Source organism: Rhyacophila brunnea, unplaced genomic scaffold (genome assembly GCF_057557595.1).
Source record: "Rhyacophila brunnea isolate RB1 unplaced genomic scaffold, BYU_Rbru_1.0 scaffold_4, whole genome shotgun sequence".
In the NCBI taxonomy this organism is placed as follows: domain Eukaryota; kingdom Metazoa; phylum Arthropoda; class Insecta; order Trichoptera; family Rhyacophilidae; genus Rhyacophila; species Rhyacophila brunnea.
Window position 1 is genome coordinate 52,875,851 of NW_028233068.1, and position 23,726 is coordinate 52,899,576.

A 23,726-nucleotide genomic window follows, 5' to 3' on the forward strand; every position below is an offset into this window, starting at 1 on the left:
TCAGATGTCCTTCTTTGATTATGTATCAAATTAGAGAATATTTTTAGAAAATATATTGACTTATCAAATTAATGAAAATAAATACAGTACATAGAGCATAAATTATGACATAAATACCTTCATTTAGTGGCGAAGATTTCTTATGAGTGATTAAATAAAGCCTACCTAAATAATTTGTTATTAGCACGAGTTTGTACCTACCAGAAAAATACGAAGCTTGCAATTTGAGACATTTTTTTGATTAAGGGGGATCCTATATGCCAACAGAGAACCTAGCGGAAAAATACGAAGCTTGCAATTCGAGATGTTTTATTTGATAATTTACAATTTCAACTGTATTAATTAATAAATATGTAGGTATCTGAAAACATTAAAAAGATTTTTTTTTTAAGTCAAAGATAAACTTAGAATTATTGTAAAAAAAATGTGAATCTGTCACATATTTGGTACATAGGTTACGTTATTATTACATTATTTTTACGGTCATATTTATTATTAAAATTTAGTTTATTAAGTTTTCGGTTTTTTACGGTTTAAAATTTTGACTAATTCATAGTTATTTTAAAAAACATCGATTTTTATAAAAAATATAAATGTGTATAACTTGAAATCTTTTTTATATAATATTATATCAAATCGGATATAATCCAAGATGGCCGGTCTATCTAATGTTCGATGCGTACCGAAAAATGCAAATAATGCGTTCGTTATGAAATAATATGTAATTTTTGGCAGTGGCAGCGGGTGGCTTGGCTGTCGGCCACAACCCGTTTTGTCATTTCTCATTCTTTCTTCTCATTTTGCATACTGCTGCTGCTGTGACCACATTGATGTCGTAAATTATTATTTTTGTATGCATGAATGGTAGGTAGGTAGGAACCTATCTACTATTACTGATGAAATATCATCGAGTTTAACAATTAATCCATCACCATTCACTAAAATTCAGTGTTTTTTTAGTGTACCGGGTACCCCACACGAAAAGGGGTACGTACGCGGTTGAACATTTTTTTTTGTAAAAATATTTCACTTGTCTCTGATTGTCGCCGCGGTGCTGCTAACCGTTTTATAATTAATTACTGTATGTATTTGAAGCGCCTGGTTTCAAAAGCCCCAAACGATTTTAGGTAGTTCTGAGAAAAATGAGAAAAAACTCTTTATTTTTTAATTCGTACATTCTAAAGAGTATTTTGGCTTATCCATTTAGGGGTATTTGAAAAGCACACCCAATCATTTTAGCGGGTTTTGAAATTTACCATAATTTTTGATCAAACGTATTGACGGTTTTTGGCGTTTTTTTAAAGTTCAATCTTTAGCCATCATATGGGTAACAAAAATATTCATCTAAATACATAGCTAACTCAAAAAATTTCAAAAACCCTTATAGGGGCATTTGAAACTAAGCGCTTCATTTGTAGTAGGTACATATTTATTATTTTTTGATCTACCTACATGTAGAAGGGGGGGCTGATAGGGCTCTAGTCTGTGGGCCCGGGCTCGTGGGGGTCCCGGCGTGGCGAGTCGACTAAATAAGTGAGATAAACACACATCACAAATTTGCTCTAATAGTAAAAAAAGTCGACTGCGGCGCTATTTTCTTTTCATAATGATTATACTTTCAAATATGTGATTGTGCGACCCAATTTTTAATTGTGTGTGTACACTAAATACCCTTGATTTTACCGTGAACGCCATTTGGAAAACGCTACTGTAGAGCGTCACACTGCCTTTAACCTTGGCGATAGGTAGGGGGGCCCGACAAAAATCCTAGCCTTGGGGCCCGCTTCAGGACTGGGGGCCATGACTACGTAAGTAGGTACGAGCATGATAGATACGCCGAAACTACAATAATTTTGTATTTCCGTAGTACTATACATTTAAAGATCGGAAAATTGATTATATTATGTTCATACCTACGCGTACTTGATATTGACACCAGAAAAAATCCATTACAGCGATTTAAACCGGGTTTAAACTGTTTAAAGCCGCGTTGACACGGTCCAAGTACGATCCAAGTATACTTGGATAGGAATAATTGGTATGAAGATGTGTCATCCAAGTGACAGCTTCATACTATTTATTCCTATCCAAGTGCACTCGTTTGTGACATCTTCATACTAATTATTCCTATCCAAGTCTACTTGGATCGTACTTGGACCGTGTCAACGCGGCTTAAAGGAATAACACCTACCAGCATGTTATAATTTTGAGAAACACTGCTATAAAATAATGTAAGGTCTATATTTTCATCGCACTAATTAATTATGATAACGCTATTTATGCATGGTGGTATAAAAGGATTACAAGTTACACATATTTTTATGTTATACAAAAATCATGTTTATAACTATGAATTAGTCAAAAAACTTTTCTAAACAATAGAGAAAACTCAATAAAGTAAATTTAAATAATAAACATACGTAATAGTAAGATAGGATCGTTTAACGAATTGTTTTTAAAATGTAAGGTTATCTTTGACTTGAAATAAATAATTTTATTTTTAACGTTTTTGGATACCTACGAATGTATTAATTAAAATACATTTTAATCAGCGCTCGAAATGGAAAAATATACGAACTGAAGCGCTCGACAATTTTCTGAAGATAATTAACATAGTCATATTATGTAAATTTTATAAAAATAAGTGTATTAGATTTTTATTACATGGAATATAGCGCAGACGGTCAAATTATTTTTTCACGAGACAGAGAGATAACTTTACGTACCGGAACGGCGCTCCGGTCCAATTTGAGCCCTAATTTTAATTGAAATTAGCAAAGAAAATGTTTCAAATTACAAGCTTTGTTTTTTTCCACTCGGTGACTCTGGTAGGTATAGTATTAAAAAATATATTCACCTTAGCTAATTCTTGAGTCTAACAAATTTCCGACAAGAAGACAGAAACTATGGCTAACGCGGCGCACTTATGATCTGTTGCGATCTGTGGGTCTAGGTTCAAATCTCGTTGTCGAAAATCTTAGACACATCGCATGGGTATTTGTGCGCCCTTTCTTTCCACTAACCTCTAAATAACAACTCACCAAATAATGGTTAACGACCATTCCTGGTAAAGAGCCTGTCCTGTAAATTTACATCTAATTTCTACACCCTACTCTATATTCACCACCCTACCCGAAACTACTTTTACGAAAAATCCTTACTTTGTTACATTAGTAGTGAAGTGATTGTTGAATAGTGGACATTGCTTTATTTTGTTTTAACTATTTACCTCAAAAATAGACTTTACTCATAGAGGTATTAACTCTACTACATTCCTACATTAGATATTTTTTTGACAAATTGGGATTTCCACACACATCTATCGCACGCCGCGCGAATCCTTTATCTATTAGCCTAACGACTCAAGTACTATATACGCAGATATTCTCTAAAGCAGGGTTTCCCAAACTTTTTCAGCAATGGAACACTTCGCAACCCCGGAAATTTTAACCGAACACTTAGTTCATTTTGTAGGTTATTTATTAGCGCAGCTAACCGTTCTGCCAATTTTAGCAACTAACTATCGTTAAAGTGACAAGAATTGTCAGCCGGTCAGTTAAAAACAATATAGGTATCTACCCCATCTTTTTCATGCGCACGGTGTGAGAAAAGATGGTCCTCCGTCTGTACCTAGATCATGGCCCCCACATCCCAAGGCGGGCCCCCAGGCTAGGATCTTTGGAGGGGCCCCTACTTATCGCTAAGGTTAAAGGCAATGTGACGATCTACAGTTGCATATTCCAAATGGTGTTAGAGGTAAAATTAAGGGTATTTTCAGCGATTTTTTGTATTTTTAATACACCCACTTTTATGTTGATATGCAAAATTAAATCGACAATAATGAAAAATTGTGAGTATGGCAAAACTACATATTATTAAATGTTAGTACGCTTAAGTGAAACAGCGCCGCAGGCGACATTTTTTTACTATTAGTGCATGTTTGTGATGTGTGGTTATCTCACTTCGCTGGTCGATCTCTCACGCCGGGCCCCCCGTAAGCCCATGCCCCCAGGCTAGAGGCCTGTCAGCCCACCCCTTGTGGGAGCCATGACCTATCTAGACACTTGACGTCATAAACATCAGTGGAGATTGATCATCACTCGCCTTTCAATATGAAGTAGATTCTTTAATTATTTTAGTTTTACGTATTTTACTTATACTTAGTAGAAGATCTTTAAATGTGTTGCAGTGTATAAAACCTTTCCAAATGGTCACGGAACACCTATTCAGGTTCGGCGGAACATAGTTTGGGAAACCCTGCTCTAAAGTATCCTGTCAATAATAGCAATCATACTTTGTATTTTAAAACAATGTAACATTCATAACTAACGCCAAACTTTGATTCATTATCTCTCCGAAATTTACTTTTGGTGTCCTTGCTATTACATAAGAATAATCGGTATGTACATCATATATTAAGGGCCCACGTACCATATACAGATCGAAAATGTAGAATTTAAGTTAATAATTAATATGATATTAAGACCCTCAAAAAATACATAATATACCGTGGCATATATAATGCTTGACTAAACTAACAAAATCTGAAATATGGCTGTATCTTTACTTTTAGAACAGCGGCGCTTAAAATAATTCTTTTTTATGTTATTAGGTGTGTTATGTGTCCATGACACGTTGATTCTTAGTTTGAGAAAACACACGATATTATAATGACATATTATGTACTTATATAGGTACATATTTCCTACAAGTGGCGGATATATTGAATAAATATCCTTTTTATTATTACACTAAATATAATCATAAAATAAAATTCGACATGTTTAACACATCATTTAATTATATCAATCATTATATCACATTGAATATTGCACCTCACAGCAACATAATTTTTAAATAGCGCTGCTGGCAACTTTATTTACTATTTAAGCAGATTTGCGGTGTGTTTATCTCACTTGACTGGTCGACAAGCCTAGCTGGGCTCCCAGGCTAGAGCCCTTTCGCCCCCCCCCCCCTTGTGGGGACATTTCAATAACTATTTTTTGTTTTGATTGATTTTTTCACACTTAGGTATATTGTAGAAAATAAACATCTTTATAAGATGTTTATAGGTACTCTCTGACAAAGCTACCGCCTCATCTGCTATCTGCTGCATTGAGAAAAAACCGCTGCCTATAAAGTCAGTAGATTATGGTTAGCACCCAAACATAGCCCTAAATATTCATTTTCGACCTTTATTTAACACGTAGGGCCTTAGCCATTAATGTTGTTATTAACGTTATTCTATTTCACCCTCCTTAGTAGATAGTACCGGCTTTCGTACAATCTACCGCTACAGTCCAGTTAGTTATGAGCATCTAAATTGTATCTCGGGAAAATCACCTACAATGCCTATGTATACGATAATATACGTAAATGAAAATTCCACAGTATTCAAAATATAAAACTATTAGTCGTGTGGTCATCGCAACTGACGACAAATCTGCCCGTTCGCTGAAAGACTCACAATATATCCGCTAATAATAAATTTTAATTTAAGCTCTACGTTCAATCAAAGTCTGAGAGAAAGTTTTGCTACGTCTTGTGGAAAAGTGGTGTTATGATATTTTTCACCTCGATTACTAGGTTTCATAACAAATGTGTAACACACATAATTCTGATGTTACCAAATTCCAAACAATGTCGAACTAATTTTATTTCACTATCATCATCATCATCATCAGCCTGAATCTATCCACTGCTGGATGAAGGCCTCTTCAAGTTGCTTCCACTTCTCTCGGTCCTGTGCATTGCGTTGCCACGTACTTCCGCAGAACTTTATCATTTCATCGATCCAGCGGCCTCTAGGTCTACCTTGTGGACGTTTTGTACTTCTTGGATACCACTGGATGACTAGATTTGTCCAACGATTGTCTCTTCTTCGAGCTATGTGTCCAGCCCATCTCCATTTAAGGCTTTTAATAAACTCTATTACATCGCAAACCCTTGTCTGCTTCCTTATCCACTCATTCCTCTTATTTCACTATAGTATATTATTTACCTACAGTATCAACGTAACAGAAAGCTATATAACAGAATCGCTACGATGCCGGATTTTTTGCCCGGCATAACTATCTATGGGACTGGGATAACTGGACGCCAGGACAATTGGGCGCCGTACTGTCTAATGAAATAAATCTTCTTCTTCGACCATGTCCGATCCTAATGGGATCATATGGGCCTCCACAGAGTAGAGGTTTGTATTAACAGATTTTGTTTTTTTACGAGAAATGGATGTCAGCCACTTGCTCAACCTATTAATGACTCACACACAAACTGAAAAACAATATGTGTACTTGCCAGACCCAGGATTCGATCCTTGGGCCCACGGCGTGATAGTTCAACGCTTAAGCCGCGCGGCCACCGTGGGCGTTAAAATTGAATTTATCTGCTAACTAACTTATTGTACCTAATTGTTACCATAAGTGATAATACTTCGATACAAAATACAAAAAATGAAAAACTACCCTCGATAGCTGCCGATAGCAGTCTTGTCTATAGAATAGATGCGCAGGTGGGTGAGATTATAGGGTTCAAAGTTAAATACTCGTACCTCTACTTTTTTTTGATAATTTTCGCGATTCTAGTTATTTAAATGCTTTTCATCAAATATAATCATAATGTAAATTCAAATCATCATTCATCATATCCAGTTTGTTTTGCTAGTAAAATATAGTGAAACCGAAAACTAGAGGTTGGTTGCAAAATATAATTAGTTGAGCTTATAGTCATTAGTCAACATTATTTGTTAATTTTAAAATAGTTTCTAATCATTTTAATGTGCTTTATGCCATTGTATGTCGTCATTATATTATATCTACGTATGCAAAAATAAACCGTAAACCGTCTTTGAAACCAAGAGCTTCATTAGTGTCAAAATACAAAAATTAGGGCATACAAAACTTAGTAAGTATAAATTTACAGAATTTCGTTAAATTCTCTCCATACGTATATAATACCTAGTTACTATATATAACCAACGCTGCCCATATTCAAATCCAGAAATGTCCACAGAAAAACTAAGACGCGGCTCTATAAAACCGTCATACGCACAGTCGTTGCATACGTGTGCGAGTCATGGACGCTAAATGTGAAAGCAGCTGAAATGGTGGATTGTTTTGAGAGAAAGATCCTTAGGCGGATATACGGACCCATGAATGATGGTGGGGAGTGGAGAATTAGGTACAACACGGAACTATACCGCTTATACCAAGATTCAAAACTCTCCAACTTCATAAAACTCCAGAGGCTAAACTGGGCAGGTCATGTCCAGCGCATGCCTGAGTCACGGATACCGAAGAAGATCCTCGAAGGAAACCCAGGGGGGAAAAGGCCAGTGGGAAAGCCACGCATACGATGGGGTGATAATGTTACAAAAGATGCCAACCAGCTGCTAAAAATCAGGAACTGGAAAAGACGTACGGAGGACCGGTGGAGGAGGCCAGGGCTCGACTTGAGCTGTAGCGCCATCGAAGAAGAAGAATATATAACCAATAGTATTTCATTATTACTACGTACTTAATATAATATATGAAATGCGTAACTTTTATGGCACGTAGAATCTAGCAGTCTTTAAAAATATTTAGCATTCGGGTTTATAATAGGAAAGTACTTACTTATACCTATTTATATGGAGGTTTTAGATATATATTTATTTATATATTTTCACAATGTAAACATCTCTAGTAAAATTGAATTGATAGTATGAAAGATTACACATTTTCGACACTAAAAATCAACGCCAAAACTACCTAGCCGTCGACAAAATCCCTATAAATTTATAGGTACCAACTCGCGAAATATTTAATCGAAAACATTGCCAAAATAAACAGCGGGCTACTTCCTCCGTCTAAAAACAATGGCCGGTCCACGCGGAAAATCAGCGAAGTCTAAATAAAACGTATCATCAACACTGGCCAACAAAGCGCAGCTGTTTCATAATACCAACACAACTTTTAATTTATATTATAAATACATCATATTATAATTATATTATGTATAATATACCAATACTTCGAATGCATTACGTCGACGTCTAACATTATTGAATTTTGCGTTGTTACTAGATTTCGTTTGACATCATATTCAACCTTTTTTTTAATAATTGGCTCTACAATCTGACGTAGATCAACGTAGACGTCTCACAAAGAGGTTTTTGTTTTACGAGAAATGGGTGAGAAAATCGAGCCACTTGCTAAACCTATTAGGACTATGCTTTGGGTCTAAACACACATTGATAAAACAACATGTCCCGAGATTCAACCTTGAACACGCGCATACGCGATTTCTTCTAATGTGTAGGAATTATGTTAGGCGAATGTGATGCCCGACTAAACTTACATCAAGCCAATTCCATCGCTTTCAACTATGTTTTTTTTATATTATAAAAAATGGTTATGTATGTTTATCTCACTTAACTGATCGACCCTAGTTTAGCTAGAGCCCTGTCAGGCCATGCTAAGTATATAGTATAACTTGGTAGAAGTAGTCAAAGCTTTCCGGCTGTTATGATTTTGAAATTTACCAGCAGTGACATTTCTAGACAAAAACCGCCTTTAGGAATAATAGGATAATTACAGAGGGTATTTTCAAGAGACGTGAATACGCGATGAAAGCTGAAAAATTAAATATAATAGTATATATTATATAATATATCACATGGCCGTGAATGTGTTAAGCAATGTATATTATAATATACCAGGAATAAAATATGAGAATATAACGTGGAGAGAAGAAAGCGCACCATGCAGCCCTTCGTCATATCGAAGATGAAGAAGCGACAACCTAACTTGGTTACGTGCTAGGGACACTCAAGAGGATTGCATGTAAATTGTACGTAAAACAATCCACCGTGGCACAGTTCACCGTGAGCTTTTTATCGGAAAGAGATGACCGTATACTATACGGTCTCCAATTTTATTAGATTCAATATGAACATTAATTCAATTTTCATAGCTGATTTTGGCAAAATTCGTGAGTAAAGTTCAAGAATGAAAACCTAACCTAACCTAACAAGTAAGTAATTCAGTATATCGGCCATTTTCAAAATTTAATTGCTGCTGGCTTCTTGTAAACTGTAAACCGACAAGAACCGTGTTTTATTTAGACATGAATGTTCATTTGTTTTGAAAGACGTTGAGACAGTCTTTAATATACGGCCATATATTTCCGATACAACATTTCACGGTGAAGTGTGATACAGCGAACTACATACGTAGAAGTTTCCGGACACGACTCAAGAGAGTTAACCTGACCTGTCTTCTACAGCCACTCAATACCATCAACGAGGTGTATAAAGTATTTGGTGGGTCCTCGGAATGCTAACATGATCTTGAAAGACGCAAGAGTACTGGGAAAGACATGGACTTTTGGAGGTTCCATGTGGTGTCCATATGATCTAACTAAGGAATGGTAATGATGAGTTAAGAAAAAAATAAGTAAAATACATGTTTATGGAAGAAAAAAAACAATAACATCAAAAGCGTGAAATAACACGGTTCGGAAGTTATTACGAATACAAAGTACCCAGTTACCTAGACGTACGTATTATTTTGTTGTAAAATGCTACGAAATTCAGTTCCGTTTCCGAGTTTCGACAGTGGGTAAGAAAATTCGGCGTTGCATTGTATGTTTTTTCGAGTACGGGATTAGATCTTTGGCTTTTGGCCAGCAACTGGCGTGATATTGCCACTCACCCAAAACGCTCAGCGGGGACACGAATTATTTCGAACCTGGATCGTACGTCTTATGGAACATGTGTGATATCCTGAAACATGGGAGTACCTACACACATATTATATTATAATTCAGTATAAGGTTATATGTGCGTCGTTTATGCAAAAATCACTAGCAGCAGAAGGCCGTGGCACTGAATTTCGAATTACGACGGTAGTGATAGTTATTGATGATCTTCGAATGCAATGCGGCAACCTGTTCCCAAGCAATGAAGATTTTTTATTCCATATTTCTTTTAAATTATTACTATTTATTTCAATATGCAACAATGATAATTTACTACAGTTTACCATATTGCATTCGAAGCAGTAAGAATAATGACTAGGTAGAAATGGGGACAGAATAAGTAAGATGCATTTAAACTATTTAAAGCTTTCCTTAAGAAGTTTTTTTTTATATAAATTGGTAAACTGTGGATATGTTTATATTGCAAGTAAATTTTAAAAGGCTAACTTAAACTATCTACTAGATCAGTGGTTCCCACGTGAAATTTAACTGTGGCCGCACAATTGACATTGACGGTTCTATGGAAACGTCTGATGGTCGCACCAAATTTCACTTTTGTTGTGATTGAAAAAATTAAAGCTAAATTTTATTTACTAACAAAATGGATTAATTTATTTATAGACAAGTCCATTTAATAAAGTACATTTGAACATTTTAGTGCATATATATTCATTTAAAAATAATGCAAATGAAAATTCCTCAATACTCCTCTTTTCCAATGCGAGCCGCATGGCTTCTTCTAAGTTTACATCTGTCAACTGACTTCGATATTTGTTTTTTATGAAGTGCACTACACTGAATGATCTTTCACAGTATACAGTAGTAGGAAAAATCGACAATGTTAATAAAGCAACTGTTGCCAATTCTTTGAATTGATTTGATTCTTGGACAACGTATAACTTCGACCAAAAATTTTCAACCGTGGTATTATTAAAATGGTTTTTATGTACTTGGTCATGACTCATTTCCAATAACGCATATTTAACGTTAGCCCAGTTAATTAAATTAAATACTGAAAATGATGTTAGTGGCCGCACATGAGAACCACTGTACCTACTAGATTGTGTACATATTATGTCCAAAATATTGAACGGATTGATATGCCTAGATGGAAATCAAAGATGGCCAACATCCGTCAGCTGTTATGTCAAAATCAGATTTGTCACATTTTCAAATCTGAGGAGTAGACAATTTTATTATTATTATTATATTTTAAAACTCGTGTTATTAAGATCAGTGGACCAGGCGATCGCCATTAATCTGTCAACGACCTGTTTCAATTTCAACAGCAGCAAGTCGCATTCGTTTTCGTACGCCCAATAAAACTGAACGCAGAACTGAATCGACCCAATTATCATAATCTCGTAGACTTTCGTATTTTAAAATTTATATAACACGACTTTTTTATTACCAGTAAGAGACAAATTCAACAGGTCTTGGCTTTTATAATGAATTCTAAAATCAAAGGGAAGGGAATGTAGACAGATTGTTTGTTTTTTTTATAAACGTCTAGTAAAAATATTACAAGGGTGCCTTCATTGATGTCTCTTCCGGGGTTATTGGCACACGACATATAGTTACTACTATTTGTAGGTATCCAAAATTCCAAAGGATATAACTGTTTGTATTTGCAATAGTACCTAGTCAAGGTAGAGAGACTTTTTTTGCTGCTTTAATCGGCTTTTCGCGCATGACAAATGCCCAGATCTTTTATTTAGCTTTCGTTCTATTTTTTTCAGATTTTTTTCTAATCAATATCTTTTTTTGTGAACGGTATAACTATAATATATTATAATAAGATATAAAATTCATTAACATTCAGCCTGATATTCAGGGCCCCTTGTCCCAGTGCTTTGCATATTCAAAAGTGAATACAAAATACACACACAAAGTCACTCCTATAAAAGATGATAAAGTATGATCTTTTTCATGTAATTATCACTTTGTTTGTTTTTGAAAACGAGAGATTTGAACATATCTATCCCATTATTAATTTGACAGTAGTAGATTGTTATGAGTTCTCACGTTATCCAATTTGATAACCGCTAAATGTTAGAATCACGCCATCGTGTTTGTAACAATACCGCTCATGGCCCCCACAAGGGGGCTGACAGGGCTCTAGCCTGGGGGCCCGGGCTCAGAAGGCGACCGGCGTGGCGAGTCGACCAGATATTTGAGATAAACACATTTCATCACAAATTTTGCTTTAATTGTGAAAAAGGCGCTATTTTACTTCAATAGTGTTATTATATTAAAATATATGGTTGTGTGATACAATTTTTCATTGTGTGTTGATACTCGGCAACTCCATAATTCAAATGGATGTATTAAAAATGCACCCTAATTTTACTGAATGTAGAATTTAGAAAACACTACTGTATAGCGTCACACCGGTTTTACCCTTAGCGATAGATAGGGGGGCCCGCCAAAGATCCTAGCCTAGGGGCCCGCTTCAGGATGTGGGGGGCATGATACCGCTGTTACCATACTGTTAAGCGTTGTATACTCCCAATCGTGATGACGTCAGTGGGGTGATATATAAGGGAGAAAAGTGATAAATAAGACCAAACAGATCGTAGATAAATACATTAGTGAAATTTGTAAACAGCTACTACAATTTACAGTCAACAGGTGTGTCTAAAAAAACAATATGGTGTCATACGATTACGGTATTTCTTTTTTGAAAAGTCCAAGCGACACACTCACCCAGAAAAATAATTAATGTCGTTTATTTGTGACGAAAATTTTAATGACTGTGACAAAAGACATCTCCGACTGCTCACAATGACTGAATGTTTTATTTTTATTTTCTCCACCATGTGGAAAAGTTATGTTTTACGTCGATATTTTTTTAGGGATTACACAAATGTCACGTGTAGGTGATGTTGGCTACAATTTGCAAAACATAGTCATGCTTTTAAGTGCTCAATTGTATTTATAAAGCATACAGTCACATTTCCGCCCAGTTGTGGATTCCATTGAAACGCAAAAGTTATTCGGTTCGCTTCGGCGGTAAGTTTCAAATTCTTAAACATAATATACACTTTATAAGTACCTATATGTATATAATATGAAAATATACTTTATTTGCATTTAGAGATTTTTAAGTGTAAACAATCCTATGTTGCCGTATTTTAAATACAAGGAGGAATCCAAACGGACTTAATTTTTATCACAAGATTTTGACATAATATAAATCTATCAACGCCTAGAGTAGGGATGGCAAACCTATGGCACGCGAATGTTTCATTTTGAAGAGAAAAGAAATTAGGTACTATTGTATATATATTTAAAAAAAGATTTTTTTAAAGTTTACAAATAAATATATAAGTACTTGTTTATATAATATTTAAAAATAATGACGGACATAGCCATGCGTATTTTCTTCGGTTTTTCATATCGGAAACGACGAAATTGATGACAACTCGCATTGTATAAAAAGATGCAGGCAAATCCTTTTCAAGAATAATCATTACGTTTAATGTAAATATACAATTGTTATAGGTCGGTCCTTAGGATCGGGGAATTAAAAATAAAAATATTCAATCGAAAAACCTTATGAAATTAATTATCGGCTGTCATTTAAATATAATAACTGCTTGTTATTTTGCCTCAAACATAATCTCTAAAATGCAAAACCGTTCAGTGATGGAGAATATAATATGAAAGAAGGGTGGTTTAAATGCTTTCGCGATCTCTTTGACTAATTTGAAAACAAGGCACAAAAAAATGGCTTTGGTTAGAAATACGGTGAAAGATAGAATGTCAAGAAATAATAAGTAATTTTTAAACTTTTTTAATAGAATTCATAAAAACTATTTTTTTAGAAAACTTTAAAAAACTTTTTTTTTCACCATGAAAAACTGCTTGGCATGTCATACAGTTGAAAATATTATTTGGGAAATTTTGGCACGCGTACGTAAAAAGGTTCGCCAACTCTGGCCTAGGGCTTTCACGTATCTTAAACTGTCCCCAATTTAGAAGCAATCTCATATATTCTGTACAAGCTAAAAAACTCTTTGCTTGATTATAAAAAAGAGATTATAATATTATGGCAACGCCGTAAAGTTTGAATAAGAACATGACGTTTAATTTTGGTAGGTAGATACTCTACATAATTTCGAAAGAAAATAAACAAACTATCGTCAGTATACGGAAATGCCGAGGTTTGTCACAATACTATGATAATTAAATTTTAACATAAGTGAGAAACTAAGAATAAGGCGTATACCTACAATCAAAGATTCAATTTCCATTCAAAACAACATTATATCTATATAACTACCTATCGTTGGAAAATTGGTAAAAATTATTACTTTTAAATAATATATTACAATATTTAGGTGTGTTGGATTTTTATGTCAATATAAAAATTGTAATCAAAGAGTCGGGAGGGAGACCATTCAAGCAAATTTCCCTGGGACGACCTTGTCAAAAAAGATGCCAGGATTTTGCTCAACGAAAGAAAGCTTAGAAGACTGAACCAAAGGAAGGCGGTAAAGTAGGCCTAGGCTTGAATTGAAGTTAATGCCCCCACCAAACCACACACGGTCTTAATCGGGCGTATCACGGGACCCTACGTTTGGATGTGAAGCATCGATTTTTTACGGCTGGGAATGTCTCAGGAGCAGTTACCCAAGTCTCGCCTAAGTACCAATTAACAAAAAGAAAATGAATTAAAATATATACACGTAACAAAAAACGAAGCTAATCATACGGACAGCAAAAATTATCTGAAGAGATCTTCACGCCCGCAGTGAGACACCGCAAATTTTCTAAAAGTAAGATAATTGGGCATTGTGCCGACCAGGTCGGACGGCTCGATGGGTCCAACAGCTGGTTGGACCGACTTGAGCATCTCTTCCCTCTCTAGGCTTGAATTGAGCCATGCCCCCACCGTACGGATGGATTAATAATGAATACATAAAGTTTATCGTGTTATGTAGATGTATTAATTTACGCCGCGATCCAAATCTGGCGCTCGCTTCCCGCAGAAACATACAGAATTTAAAAGTCATGAATAATTTTAGACGAAAGTTATTTTTTATAATATGTGATATTATTATACTTAATTATAAAATAATACATTTTAATGTAATGCATAAACCTTCCTTATGTTGAAATATTATATTTAATGAAGTTATAGAAGCATCGGCAATTATTGAACTTCAACCAAACGCTTTCATAAATGCCAATGGGCTTTTAAAGAGAAGTGCCTTACTACGTATTATAAGTTCTACAAAACAGACATCTGGCAACAGAATTATAATATGAAGCTTACAATTCATTGCATTTTTTTATATTTCTCGTTTCATTGTTATTTTTATATCGTAATCAAGGAAGTTGTTTCGAATACATCGTATTTATTATTTATTTTAAAAAACAAACATTTTAGAACAAAATAAAAATGATTTCAGTACGTACCTACACATACTTATTTATTTTCTAGAAAAATCGACATGTTTTAATTAAATTAAAAACAAAAACTATTATTTATTCAAGAATCTCTCTGATGTATTCGATAAAACTCACTTAACTACGGTTTAAAGATAAAAATAATTACAAGATAAAAAGAACTTTTTATACACAACGTTTTTAAATTTTCTGTTGAATCATATAAACTTGACTTGACTAGCTTAAACGATCAAAAAGTTTGTACTTGATAGAAATAATACTGAAATGTCATATTGATTTCCATAGTAACGCACGTATATATTAATAATTTAGTTGCTAGGACCCCAGATCCTAGCAACCAATAATGGTGTCAAAATAACTTTTCATACAAAACAGAATTAACTGAAAATGAATTCAATTCTACTTAAAGATGGCTAAAAATATTAAAAATGCATTGGCATCGTGTTCTGATATATCCTAAAAGTTTCAAATGTCTAGCTAGTCGGGAAGCTAGTTAAAAATCGATTGCAAGATTTGTACCGGACAAAGAACCACCGGACAAATAAGAATACGAGCTAAGAAAAGCGTTGTAATAACTATAATACAATATGAACGTTGTTCTAAATCAGTGACGTCCCGTGGGGGTAGGCAGATTGAGCGTCGCTTGGGGGCGGCAGTTACTCGAAGGGCGGCAAATCGAGCAAAATCATTTGAAATGTATAGAAATAGCTAAGTACCTTAACTTAGTAACAACGAAAATATCTTTCCATTAAAAAAATCAGCTCACTGGTTTTATCGGGTTCGCGATATGTAGTTTACTTCCGTTGCCCTTCGACTTCATTGGTGACCAGAAACAACACGTGCAGATTTGCCAATAATAAAATTAGTCTGATATTTGGTTAGTAATGTATCCATACAACACATTTATTAGATATTGGACTCATGAAAGGATGATAAAAATAATGTATGAACAAATGAAGCGGCATTTTATCTAGGTTCATCACTGTTCTAAATTATTCTTAGTCTTGGATTTCTTCTTATTGTGCCATCCCCTAGCGGAGGTCGGCCACCATCAAGGCGATCATAGCTTTGTCTTCTGCTACCCAGAACAGTTCAGTGGAGCTGCACTCATACCAATCACGGAGGTTCTTACGCCACGAATTATGCCCGTTTCAGAATTTTATTAAAGGAATCAACTATAATTTCTAATTGGTCTTCTTCTAACAATTTTATCATTTCGTTGTAAATATTATCAGGGCCGACAGTTTTACCATTTTTAGAGTTTCGTATTACGTATATATAGTCTTTGATTTGCCACGTATTTTTTTGGACTTTGGTGTAAATGAGAACTCTGCCAATCTTGGTAGTATTGACTTGTGTGTCCCTGATAACTATCTTAGAAATCGAGAGCATCAGTTGTTTGTTCTCCCGAGGATTGGTGATGCCAAATTGGGAGGACAATAACTCTGTTCAACCAAATCGCTTCGGAAGTTGACATATTATTCCACCTACGTGAGGATGAGTATTAGTGGACGTTGTTTTATAAATTCTTAAAATAGGGACCGTGCTTTATAATTCATATTTTTTTTAATTTTGTACCTTTTACTTTGCTTTTCATACTGTTTTTGTGATACTGCATACTTATATCTATTTCTTTACATTGTGTCTTTGTTTTTAAATGTCATGTTGTGAACGTCTTAAATTTATAATGTGTAATGTTCACGGTATATATAAAATACATTGAATTAGAAAATTTGATTAAAAAAATCTTTTAATGTTCTTAATATGTACCTACCTATGTCATGCGAGAATTTAAATCATCAGTAAATTGCTTTAAATTATATTCTGTCGCTAAATGCCCATAGTAATAAATACTACAGTCGTTCTTAATAGAAACTACTTTATATATATTATGTAAATTTCTGTTTCATTATATTAATTATAAGCATCAACACGGAAAGCCAAGTAAACTAAGCGGAAAACATTTCCACCTGCTAAGATTATTTTTGTAGGTTTAACAAACAATGCACAGGCACAGTTAAACGAGAAAGATGAAATCCAGGAAACAGCTGTTTTAATAGACCATGTGTATTTTCCCGCCTAAAATCCTTAGATAACATAAATAAATACCTGCATGCGTGTCGTCGTGTATTAATTTAATAAAACAGTAAGTTTCCAACCACAAACATAAATTTTCGGTCTAATAGTGAATAGAAACCGGCTAATGAGAATACTTTTTAAACGGTATAAATCATTGTATTTTATTTTATTGTGTTAACTGTCAATTCATGGTGGAACTGCATTGTATTATTGATTAATTTGAAAAACGCAATTTGTTTTAGTAAGTACTTATTCCACTTATATTATTAATTAATAAATCTGGTCCGGTTTCGTCCGAAAATGTCCCATTGAGGCGGACGAAAAGTGGAACAAGTTCTCACAAAATTTTGCGTTTTATTAAATTAATCAATAATAAATCATTGTTTTTAATATTGATATACTTAATTATAATATAAATGGTTTAAAACGCTTATAATAACAATCTGTTTTTATAAACATTATAGTCAGGTGGTATGAACGGTTAAACAAGGGGTAGTTTGGAGACACTTGTTACATGTAAATTATACGTATTACATTTCTCCGTAACACAGTTCAGCGTGAACTGTCTGATCGTGAAGATATAGCTGTATAATGCAACGTAATGTTCTAATATTATTAGATTCAATAAGAACATTAATTTGGTATCGATTTGTAGCAAATATCTAACAAAAACACTTTCAGTATTGTCAGTTCTAATTTACTTATGTATCTACCTATTTTCTTTTGTCTTTCCCTTGTATTTCGGAGATTTTTAATGTTTTTATTTAGAAATGTATTTGATCTCAATATTATGCGGCCATATATTTCCGATACAATATTTCACAGTGAACTGCATAATATGTACCTACACATTTTCGGTCACGGAAGACACTTACTAAGGGCACTATTGGAGCTTCATTGAGTAGGTATCATACAAATATTTGAGTCGCCTAGAGTAATAACTCACATTACCCAAAAATAAAGTTTTGAATAAATCGCAAAAGAACACTAGAGCACTATGTTTCGTAATCACAATATAGTACTTAAATATTATGAATATTAATGAGTGTCATTATCAACTTGATTTTTAACGTATATATGGATCTAATTATGACTCCTTCCATTTATATAAAATTAAATTTAGTTTGGGCATTATACATCGTATATGTGCGCGTTTTAATCAAAACAATATTCCACAAACCCCACGTTGCTACTTTCAGTGAAATAGTAATCAAAATCAGTAGTCATGGCGACAGTGGCGCACCCAGGATTTAATATTGGGGGGGGCCCAATGAGGAGAATGTAAATTAGTCCCATAGGCTCTTTTTCTTCTTCACAGCCTAATTTCTCGTTTATCGGTCTTTTGTCTATTGCACTCGGTGTACCTATAATACCATGGTCCCCACATCATGAAACGGGCCCTCAGGCTAGGATATTTGGTGGGCCCCCTACCTACCGCTAAGGTTAAAGGCAGTGTGAAACTCTACATTAACGTTTTTCAAATTGTGTTTTTGTTCAAATTAAGGGTACTTATACAGTGAATTATTGGCGATTTTCAATACATCTACTTTAATAATGGAGCTGTCGACTATCGACACATAATAATCAAAAATTACATTGCACTATTATATAAGTAATTGAAAATGTTTACGGCCATGAAGTATAATAGCGCCGCAGGCGACTTTTTTAGTGTTAAAGCTAATTTATGATATGTTTATCTCACTTATCTGGTCAACCCGACACGCCGGCCCCCCCACAGCCCGGGCCCCCTAGGCTAGAGCCCTGTCAGCCCTCCCCAGCCATGACCTACACCACTCCGGAATTCGGGTGGACACCGAGAATTTTTTGACAGTTCCATTAGGGATTGGGTTTCTAAAAAAACCTGACATTTATTAGTGTTTTGAAATTTTTGTGTTAGAAATTAAAATCTAAGAATTTTTTCTAAAAAGGGTGCTGGAGAATTATTACAAATCACTTTTTATGCCGTGTTTTTATTTGTCTAAGCCCAAAGGTTATAGTTTATTGGCTTTCAATTTCAATGTTTAAAATCATTCTGATAATTTTCATTTTTGGGGGGTGCCAGGGCCCCTTGCCCCCCCCCCCCTGGGTGCGCCACTGCATGGCGATAGTTGTGTATTTGTCGGTACATTTGCGGAATACATAACAATGTATACATTTTAAAATTTATTTAATCGATGGTAGCGTAAAGCGGTCATCTATATAGTCTATAATTATGGTTTCATTTTAAATTAACCATTACGTGCTTATTACAATCAACAAAGAGAACCCGTGCAATCGTTTAATCTGTGATGTTTGTTCCGTTTCGTAAATATTTATAGCACGAACATTCTTGCCCATACATATTAATTATAAATAGCAATGGATTTGAACTGTGCACCCGGCGAAAGAGCAGTAACCAATCCCTATCTAGATGCCTATGTAATGATAGCTTATGCATCCATCTTAAACTTCTAAGCATCGTACCTATATGGGGAATGGAATTGAAAATTATGATAGACGTGTAGTGGATGCTTAACAATCTGGACACGGCAGGTGCGGGCAACTATCGTAAAATATATTATATCATGTTTACCGAATATAAAGATATGGGCATAATAATGCCATAGATATTCTACCTACATATTTCTCACAAAGTCTACAGGATTAGCTCCCAAAGATACTTAAAATTCTTCATTTTCTCCCGTAAGGCAAATAATTTTCTAAATTCCCCGTTTAGTACAAATTACAGACAAGCGTATAATATTAAATAAATAAATTATATCATATAAAAATTAAGAGATTTAAAAATAAATTATCAATAATGTAATGTAACTTATTAAGATATTAAACATTCCATTGTCATTCCAATTAATTAAAATGTTTTAATTAAAGGTTTTAATTAAACATTACTTGTACATGTCCACAACCGATACAACATTAACAAATCAAATAGTATGTGAAATTAAAGTAATCAAAAAAATATATAAAATAGAAAATAAGAGTAAAATAATACACACATTTGCACTACTGACTACACATACATCAATGGGTTACAAGTTACAACGTCGATAAATAGTTACAATTATAATAAATTAAAAAGATTTCATAGAAATTGAAAGATACATAGCATTTGCATTATCTACTACACATAAAGTTGAATTTTCCAACATTACTTTCAAATGATATTATTGAATTACTAGGTGATTAAACATTGGTTGAAAAATCATTTTTTTACATGCTGCAATAAATGACGGAATTTGATAATATTTGTTTCGCCTGTTCACAATTTTGTTTTACAAGTCTTCATACCAGTTTAAGAAATAATACGATTTGTGTTGATTTAACCGCATCATAGTGATATTTAAAAAAAAAGTGACACTTCTTTGACAAAGTTATAAAGTTAAAAAATAAATTAATTATTCACTGATTTTAAATATTTTCTTATAACGATATAATTATGATATGGTTGATATTTTAAAATAATAAGTTAAAATGGAAACATAGTGAAATTTATTCGGGTCTTACAATGTTTTTTTTTTAATTACTGAGCGTGTCACAATTAAACGATGTTAGATTTCGGTGCGATTTATTTTAAATCTATATTTATATTTTATTATCTATTTATATAAGTTATAATTTTATAAAATAGGAACGTCAATAGACTGAGATTTTGGGTCCTTGATACGGTGGGGCCCATGCTTTAAAATGTCACTGTTTGAGACTTTAATTAAAAATATATTCTATATACAATAATATTATATTTGAATAAACTAACACTGTTTGGTAATATTTCAGCTTGTATTTTTCTTATCGTATCTCGACATTCATGAAAAGCCAGTGTGAAACATCGATATATGTGGAGGAAAATACGTAAAGTAATAGCCCAATCTGACAAAACACAAAAAAAAACGTTGAAAGTGTCAAATAAAATAAATATAGTATTTTAATTTCAATATGAAAGTTTACATTCCGTCATTTATGCAGCGAAGTTAATACATTAACAATACTAATTAGGAAAAATTATTAAGGCCCGTTTCAGACGGGACACCGGTGTCGCACTCGACATAATAGAGAAGGCCTTTGTATTCGAATAAACGGGCCTTTGTATTATGTTTACGAACGCCCCAAAGCTAATGAGTCAACGCATAATTTCGCGTTATAAATTAGAACATAAAACTGGCTGCGGTAATAAAAACAAGTGTATCGGCGGCTTGAGAATGTAGCGGCCGACGGAAAAGTGTACCGGACACGCGTTGACTCATTAGCTCTGGGGCGTTCATAAACATAATACAATGGACCCTTTATTCGAATACAAAGGCCTCCGTATTATATACGAGCGCGACACCGGTGTTCTGTCTGAAACGGGCCTAATACCAACAATATAACAGTAGATGAGAGTAGATCATGCACCAAAATTGTAGCAGAAGTGGTTCATTCCAGGTCAGTCAGAAGATGGCGCTAGTAGTCTGCGGATTATGTAGTTGTTTTTTTTATTAATTAATACTTGAGGCAGTTTGAAGAAGACATCCACGGCCGATCAATCTAGAAAAGAAATCATTAACTTACCCAACTCACCGGGAATAGCTTATAACTGAGATTCGTCAAGAACTCCTTCTTCTGAGGGTCGAACATGTCCGAGGGTTTGAAGCCGCGCTTCGTGATCAGGGCGCTGTTGGTAGAAGAAGACTGTTGGACGTCATTGAAGCTATCCTTGTGGATAACTTTGTCGTTCAGCGTGTGGATCGTAGACATCTTGTTGGACGAGTAGTTACTTTCGCTAATGGTCATCATTTTGACTGCGCGATTCAACTCAATGTATCAATTAGGTATATTATAATCACTTTTTTGTATTTTAAATAATTGTTCGTTGGCTATAATTTACACGGCATACGTGGTAATTTTTGCTCTGGAGAGGTTTAAATAACAATGATTATATTAATTTTCACTGTGTGTTTTATAGGAAAGGATTTAAAAATTATGCCCTGATGCTCGAAATTGATCGTAAAACGTGCCGGTATTTTTGACATCATTACTCACTGTTATCATCTGTGATCCACGGATCCGCAGTAAAAGTGTTCAATATTAATTATTGAAGTTATACTTCTTTTGGGGCGTTTGGTAGAGAGTGAAATTGAGAGCTGCGCGCGCACACCCTTACGAAAGTGCGCGACAGTATGAAGTTAGCTGCGAATCGGTCAGCTGTATACAAACGCAAGTTTGATAATAGAATTGTTCCGTTGCCTAGGGAACGAATTTATTATTGTCGGCCATTTGCAATTCCTTACGTAAACAAACGATTAAACGTCAGAGTGGCAGTTGTTACTTTAAAAATAAAAACAACGAGAAATAATTATATAATTTAGTAATATAAGTTGAAGTATATGTAGAAATAAACCAACGGCGCTTCAATAAGCAGCTCTTTTTCTTGAGTGTATAATTTAACAAGATAATTAAAAGCTAGTCAACGAATCTAGGTTATCACAAGTTTTGTTTTTGTTTTTTGTTACGCCAAAGAAGTATAACTTCTAACGCGCGTACATAAGTACACGCACCGATTTTTTTTCATGAATCGTATTATGTTTTCAACATTGGTCAAATATCTAAGTCAAACAGTTATAATAGTACTAGGCACCTCTATACTTAAGGTGAATACTACTCCGCCTACCAGATTCACGTGCGGGTCTATTCTATACACAAGGCGACTATCTACCGCTAAAGTGATACTATTAGGTACATATTATGTATTGAGGTATTATAATTACAATAAGCTAGCCGTGTAAACAGTCAAAACTGTCTATCTCGCTCGAAATTTTATCACAGCCAAGAAAGGTGCTATTAAAATATAGCACGTATTGCAACAATTACAACCAACTTATTGTAATTGTTACAATAATTAAGTGCTAAAACTTGGATACAAAGCTACCCTAGTTAGCCGTTGTAGCGGCCGAAAGTAGCCTTGTGTATAGAATAGACCCGCTGGTATAAAATGTAAATTATAGAAAAAAGTTCAAACTGCAAAATTCTTATTTTTCCACTAGGTGCCTCTGGTAGGTGACGCATTCACCTTAAGAAACCGACGCGGGATCGAATTTAATGATTTATATTAATCGATAATTAATAACGATGTGGCTATTTATTTTTATCGTGGGTAGACAAGAAGGTATTTCGATTTTGCGGACGTTTCATTAAAAAGAGTTTATTCTTAACTTTGGAATTTAAAAAAATAACAATTATCGGCGGATTCCTCATTATTTACTCATAAAAAAAAACACTTGAAAATCGCTTTGTCTCAGTTCAGTTGGCAACACACACGACACACTTTTGACACGGTTCAAATATTATTTTTCCTTTTGACAAATAAGTAAGCAATGTCGGTGTCGTTTACAATATATTAAGATTGGAAAATGAACACTGAAATGTCACATTACATTGAATTTTTCTTTTTCCGGCGAAAATTATAACACCGACTGAATGGAAATTACCTAAAAATAACCAGTGCCAGTATTCGATCC

At 34.3% G+C, this 23,726-nt stretch overlaps 1 protein-coding gene across 4 annotated transcripts in view; it reads right to left on the minus strand.

Annotated features, from left to right (window-relative positions):
• The window catches only part of LOC147067508 (uncharacterized), a 44,826-nt gene that overhangs the window by 15,305 nt on the left and 5,795 nt on the right, over positions 1–23,726 (minus strand). For all 4 annotated transcript variants that reach the window (XM_085953620.1, XM_085953618.1, XM_085953621.1 and 1 more), the window contains exon 2: positions 21,790–22,120. In XM_085953620.1, coding sequence (XP_085809746.1) covers positions 21,790–22,005 — 216 coding nt within the window. In that variant the 5' untranslated portion in view covers positions 22,006–22,120. The remainder of the gene's footprint in view (positions 1–21,789; positions 22,121–23,726) is intronic.